Here is a 6,945-nt window from a genome sequence, read left to right as displayed (position 1 = left end):
TTCCCAAAGAAGAACTTGTCATTCTGAGCCCGTCACACACTCCAGGTAGGGCCAGCATCTCCTACAGGATGCCCTTGTGCTTCTCTGGAGACTTAGAGAATGGCCTCCTGCCTTGAGGAGCAAGCCTTCCTGCTTTTCCATGGCACTTAAGATGTTTTTCTTGGCCTGGGCTATTGCTAACATCTCACAGCACATCCTCTTTCTACCCTACTGGTCTTCTTCCAAGCCTTACTCATGCTGGGGAGGCTCCTGCCTCAGGGCCTTTGCAGGAGTCTCTGCCTTTGCTTGGAACACATATCCATGGTGCGCCCTCTGGAAGAGGCTTTAACTCACTGCTGTGGGGTCACATTTGAAACCTTCTCAATTCTAGTTAATGCATCAGCCCTTCAAGCACTCTATCTTCTGCCTGCCTTTTCTTTATAGAAGAGTGCCAACTCGTGGTTGCTTGGTTGACTCAGCCTAGAGTTGTCACTACACCAGGACCTGCATTTTTGCCTCTCTTTAATTGCTGTCTTTCCAGTGCCCTGAATTATGACTGGCATACCCAAAGTGCTTAATAAGCCTCTGCATGTGTGGTTCCCCCTGACCTGCTCTTCCCTGACCTTCCCTGCTCCCGCACCCTAACTTCTATTCATCTCTCACAAGGAAGAAGCAGGGGTCCCTTCCTTTTGGAAGTCTGTCCTTACCCCTTCCCCAGGGAACAGGGCATCACCACTTAGGTCCTTCCAGCAGAACAGTCGACACCAATGAGGTTTTACACAGAGTACAAACTTACCCGACACCCTTCTGGGGATGTGGCTCATCTACAACAGTAAGAAGCATTCAGTAAAATTGCGCCATTGTTGGACTCACGGCTAGGCACGCTTCCTGCACCCCAGGCCTCTGCCAGCATCCCAAAGCCTCACCCACAGCCTTCCTCCACAGAAGGCCTGAGTGGCATTCATCCTTACATTCCCAACACAGAACACAGACTCTGGCAAGGAGCAGTGCAAATAACTCACTCAGATGATGACAGGCAGCCATGGACCCACTGGAGCTTTATGTCATCTTGGGAGTTTTAGTACTTGGGGCAGAACGGTCCTTGGCTGGGGGGTCTGATGTGCTGTGAGTGACGAGCCACCTCCCACTCAGGCACCAGTGATGACCAAATGCTCCAGGGAAGCCCTGCCACTGTCGACCACCACTGCTCTAGGTGTTCACTGTGAATTAACTGATTTCCACAGCAAGAACAAGCAGTTCTGTGATTAAACCAACTCAACAGATAGGGAAAGTGAGGGTCAGAGGCCAGAGACTCTGGATGTCACATGGGAGGAGCTCGGGGGCAGCAGCAGGAATGGCCCAGAGGTGGAAATCCACAGGTCCTCGTGAGACTGACAGTGCAGTGATGACCTCGGCTCAGACAACCAAGAAGTCATCAGAGGTGATGCTCTCCTAGAAAGCAAAGGTAGGGAAGAAGGACAGGGAGTGCTCAAGAGAAGGCCTGTGATATAAAAGAAGAGAACTGAGAGCGAGTTTCATAAGGATATGAGCTCACAGCCATGACTTAAAGGAAGTTCAGGAGAAAGCCTCACAGCTACCTGTGGCAGATGCTTGTGCAAAAGCCCTGGGACAGGAGCACCCCAGCATGCCTGAGCATTGGTAGAAAGACCTGAGATATTGAGCGACAAAGTGCACTGAAGTGGCAGGAAAAGCCAGGCCAGTGAAGTCTTGGATGCCATGGAAAAGCAGGAATGCTGTTCTTGAAGGTGACAGATCGCTGTGAATCCCCAAGGAAGTACACCAACAAACACCCTTGACGAGCCGCTGGCACTGCCTGGCTAGTGTGACAGGCTCGGGGAATACCAGCTACTTTCTGGCTCTGCGTTCATACAATGAACCACCAGTGAGTAAGACATGAACGAGGATGAGGGGATGGGATTATGGATACAAGGTTTTATTATACCCAGTGCTACACAGATCATTAGTTCAACTCCATCTAGCCTTTGACAACCGTTGTTCTTTGTAGCCCCATTGGTGGTGGAAACTAAGGCACAGGAGCCCCCACCTCAACGGAGGCAGAGCAGGCGGAACTGAAACCTGGTTAGTCTGACTCCTCAAGCTCATGGCTGGGGCATGGGCATGGACAAAACCCCTATGCTTTGCACCTTGCAAACCCATGCCACCCTTCCTCACTGGCATTTTCCTACCATGTGAGCCACAGTGCTGTTCCCCCTTCTGAACTAGCTCCTCTGCTCCTCACTGTCAGTGTGGCTGGCAGGCATGTGGGGGTGCATGTCAGGGCCACCCCCAAGGTGAGCTTCCTAACTAGGGCAGCCTTTCTCTCTATGAAACCTGGCTCCACAGGGAGCTGTGTGAGATCTTATGTCATCTTAGAGTAAGAGCCTCTTCTTACAAAAAGATTAAAAAAAAAAAAAAAAGAACTGCAAAGCACCCTCCTTGGTTTTCTCTCTCACAGTAGTCACCAAATTAAAGATGGTGTTTTCCTGAGGTGATTCCTGACACAAATGTTCTGTGCTTAAAATAAGGATGTGGTCTTCCCACAGTCAGTCTAGATCCACACTGCCAAGGTTCCTTCGGAGACTGTAGGTCATGGCCTGCTGTGATTGGTCCAGTCCATGTTCTCTATGAGCTCAGATGGGTGGGGCCATTGTGAGGCAGCACCTGTGAGCACATATAAGGGGGCCTGGAGGGCCCTGGATTTGTCCGGGCCAATAGAGAGGAGAGAGAGGCGAGAGAGAGAGAGAGAGAGAGGAGAGAGAGAGAGAGAGAGTGGACCCGGACTGAGGAGAGTTAGTGGGGAGATTTTTGCGCATTATTGAGAGGAGAGGAGAGGAGAGGAGAGGAGAGGAGAGGAGAGGAGAGGAGAGGAGAGGAGAGGAGAGGAGAGGAGAGGAGAGGAGAGGAGAGGAGAGGAGAGGAGAGGAGAGGAGGAGGAGCAGGAGAGGAGGAGAGGAGAGGAGGAGAGGAGAGGAGGAGGAGGAGAGGAGGAGAGGAGGAGAGGAGGAGAGGAGGAGAAGACAGGAGAGGTTTTTTTTTTGGTTTTTGCTTTTGCCTTTTAACTTTATTTTTTTGGCTCTTTGGATTTACTTTCTGGTTCGTTTTCTTTCTATAGACTTTGTGGTGGGATTTTTGTTTTATTCTAGCTTGGTTTTCAGTTTTGACTTTTATTTTGATTTTTTATTTTACTTTATTTTGTTAACTACATCTCTTATTTCCTTTTTACTTTTATCTTTATTTTTATTCTTTTACTTTTGGCTTTTTGCCTTTTAATTTTATTTTTTTGACTCTTGAATTTGCTTTCTGGTTTGTTTTCTTTGGGTAGACTTTGGTGTGGGATTTCTTTTTTATTCCAGCTTGGTTTTCAGTTTTGATTTTTATTTTGATTTTTTATTTTACTTTCTTTTGTTAACTACATCTCTCATTTCCTTTTTACTTTTATCTTTATTTTTTGTTCTTTTGCTTTTGGCTCTTGCCTTTTAGCTTTATTTTTTTGGCTCTTTCAAATTTACTTTCTGGTTCATTTTCTTTGGGTAGACTTTGGTGTGGGATTTCTTTTTTATTCCAACTTGCTTTTCAGTTTTGACTTTTATTTTGACTTTTTATTTTACTTTCTTTTGTTAACTACATCTTTCATTTCCTTTTTTACTTTTATCTTTATTTTCATTCTTTTGTTTTTGGCTTTTTGCCTTTAAACTTTATTTTTTTGGCCCTTTGAATTTAATTTGTGGTTCATTTTCTTTGGGTAGTCTTTGGTGTGGGATTTCTGTTTTATTACTGATTGGTTTCTAGTTTGGATTTTTATTTTGACTGCTTATTTTACTTTCTTTTGTTAACTACATCTCTCATTTCCTTTTTGCTTTTATCTTTATTTTCGTTCTTTTGTTTTTGGCTTTTTGCCTTTAAACTTTATTTTTTTGGCCCTTTTAAATTTACTTTCTGGTTCATTTTCTTTGGGTAGTTTTTGGTGTGGGATTTCTGTTTTATTACTGATTGGTTTCTAATTTGGATTTTTATTTTGACTGTTTATTTTACTTTCTTTTGTTAACTACATCTCTCATTTCCTTTTTACTTTTATCTTTATTTTCGTTCTTTTGTTTTTGGCTTTTTGCCTTTAAACTTTATTTTTTTGGCCCTTTTAAATTTACTTTCTGGTTCGTTTTCTTTGGGTAGACTTTGGTGTGGGATTTCTGTTTTATTGCAACTTGGTTTTCAGTTTTGACTTTTATTTTGGCTTTTTATTTTACTTTCTTTTGTTAACCACATCTTTCATTTCCTTTGTTACTTTTATCTTTATTTTCTTTCTTTTGTTTTTGGCTTTTGGCCTTTAAGCTTTATTTTTTTGGCCCTTTTAAATTTAATTTCTGGTTCGTTTTCTTTGGGTAGTCTTTGGTGTGGGATTTGTTTCATTACTGATTGGTTTCTAGTTTGGGTTTTTATTTTGATTGTTTATTTTGCTTTGTTTTGTTAGCCACATATTTCCTTTATCTTTTACTTTAACATTTTATTTGGTATTGCTACGATGTCTCGGGCTAAGGAGACCCTGTGGTCTCAGTACGAGGACCTCGGCCTCCTGGGCATGGGGACCTTCTCGAAGGTCCAAAAGGCTCGCCACCGCTTCACAGGAGTCGTGGTGGCCATCAAGACCCTGGAGAAGCGGCAGAGGGTTCACGCACTTTCACAGGAGGTGGAAGTAATGAAGATGCTCGACCACCCGAACACCCCGTTGCTCTTTCAGATAGTTGACACGAAAGACAACATCTACCTGGTAATGGAACTGTGCCACAGAGACCTGATGGAGGACATCTACTGGAACGGCTGCTTGCAGGAGGACGAGGCCCGATGGATTTTCAGACAAATCTTAGACGCCATCTCTTATTGCCACAGCCACAGAATCGTACATCATGACATCAAACCAGATAACATCATGGTGGATGAAAGAGGCAAAGTCACAGTCATAGACTTCGGCCTGGCCACCAGGTTTTTGCCAGGACAAATGCTCACCAGGCACTGTGGGACTTACAAGTACATGCCTCCAGAAGCTATCCTGAGACAACCATACGACGGCCCTAAAAAGGACATGTGGTCTTTGGGGGTCCTTCTTTTCTTTATGGTAACCAGGACCATGCCTTTTAACGGTAATACACTTATGGAACTCAAAGAGGAGATCATCAAAGGGCAGTACAAGTTACCTCAAGGCCTCTCAGAAGAATTAAAGGACCTCATTAGGCTTTTACTAACTGTAGATCCACAACAGAGGCCAACCACAACGGAAGTGATCAACCACCCTTGGCTCGAGCAGGGCCAAGGGGGTTCAGACAATCCTCAACCCCTCCCCAGACAACTGGACACGGACATCATATCTGCCATGGAATTCATGAATTTTGACGCACATGACATCGTCGAAGCTGTCCGGAAACGTAAATACGACAGAACGATGGCTATGTATCTTTTGCTAAAATACCAAGCACAGTGCAGGATGGGGGACACGGCTGCAGACAAGCCTGTCTTCCCGGGAACAACGCCTTTCCCCACCCCCACTGACCGTGTCGCCTTCCCTGTGTCCCCCAAGATGAGACACCCCGCGCCTGTGTTTCGGACACTGTCCTCGGGGTTAGCGGCCCAGGAGCAGCCTGAGGATGAGCAGCAGGCAGAGCCTAAGGAGATCAGGACTGCCAGTCTACCCAACCTGCACATATCCTGGCCCAGTGCCAAGCGGAGTCCCCAATGTCGTCGCCTGGCGAACATCTCTGCAGGGGACACTGAACCCTCGAACCGGGGCCTGTGCAGCTGCTTGAAGGCCTTGCGCAGCAGGATCCAAGGCTGCCTGAGGAGACTGTTCCACCGCAGGCGTGCCCGGGACCTCCACCTCTTCCAGAAGCGCGTGTCTCCCCAGCAAGCGGTGGTTATGCATGAAGATGGTGAAACCCCTGTCACCCCAGAAGACACGAGCATGTGTATTCCGTGTGTGTGTGGCCGAAGAGGCAAGGTCCGACCCTCCTGAGCAGTCGTCATGTGGCACTCTTCCGCAAGCTCCCCTCTCCTTGCTGCTCCTGCGTCCTCCTCCTGCTTCTCCCAGAGCCTGGACAGAATACACTTGCATTGATGTCAACCATTCAGTATGTGGTGATTTTGTTAATGTGTTTCAATCTCTCTAACCTATATAGGTGAAAGCAGGCAGCTAAAACAAGTCACAACTACACTTTATAAGCAGTAAAGGAAGGATGGCATGGGTGTTCACAGGGGCCAAAGCTGGCCTTGTCAGTGGGTGTAGATTTGACCCCCCTTGAAATGCCATGTCTCCTGATGTCCCTGGTCATGCACCATGGAAGCATAGGGCCATGTATACCCCCTCCCCAAAGGTTCCTTTTTCTGTTGCTGGCACTGATCCCAAGGGTTGTCCATGCTAGTCAAGTGCACTTCCACTGACCTCTGTGTTGCTTCAAGAACCCCAGACCCTTCCTCTGCCTCTCACCTGATTTAGAATTTCAGTCCCTCATCCTGGATCACACCTGACTTCCCCCATGACACCTTCCCTCTACCTCCACACAGACTCTGGCTTATGAGTGGGGTCCCTTTGAAGATCAAGGGGAACATTTGAGCTAAAATGTGTCCTTTTCTGGGTCTACTGAAAAAGCCTAGACAAAGGCAGCATGGAGCCGTTTGGCTTCTCTCCAAGGTCAGGGGACATCCATGAGGGCTGTCTGCACAATGTGTTCTAAAAATCAGAATAAGTATGGCATTGGGCTCCAGCAGCTTTCTCTATTCAAAACTTAATCCTAGAAGATGGAACCTTTGTCATTGAGTAGGCTCTGCACAGCAGGTTCAAAACACCGAGAGAAACAACTACAAGGAGGAAAGAAGTACTTTAGCTCATGGACCCAGAGGTTTCCATCTCTAGTCACTTGTTTCTGTTGTTTCTGGGCTCTCATGAGACAGAACCTCATG

The 6,945-nt window shown here is 46.5% G+C and overlaps 1 protein-coding gene across 1 annotated transcript; it reads left to right on the top strand.

The window, feature by feature from the left end:
* Nucleotides 1-4,519: 4,519 nt before the first annotated feature.
* LOC123462885 (sperm motility kinase 2B-like) lies at nucleotides 4,520-6,001 on the top strand. The gene has a single exon (XM_045157049.1). The coding sequence runs from the start codon at nucleotides 4,520-4,522 to the stop codon at nucleotides 5,999-6,001; it is 1,482 nt and encodes a 493-aa protein (XP_045012984.1).
* Nucleotides 6,002-6,945: the final 944 nt, after the last annotated feature.

Source organism: Jaculus jaculus, chromosome 8 (assembly GCF_020740685.1).
Source record: "Jaculus jaculus isolate mJacJac1 chromosome 8, mJacJac1.mat.Y.cur, whole genome shotgun sequence".
NCBI lineage: Eukaryota > Metazoa > Chordata > Mammalia > Rodentia > Dipodidae > Jaculus > Jaculus jaculus.
This window is presented reverse-complemented; position numbering and strand designations above follow the sequence as displayed.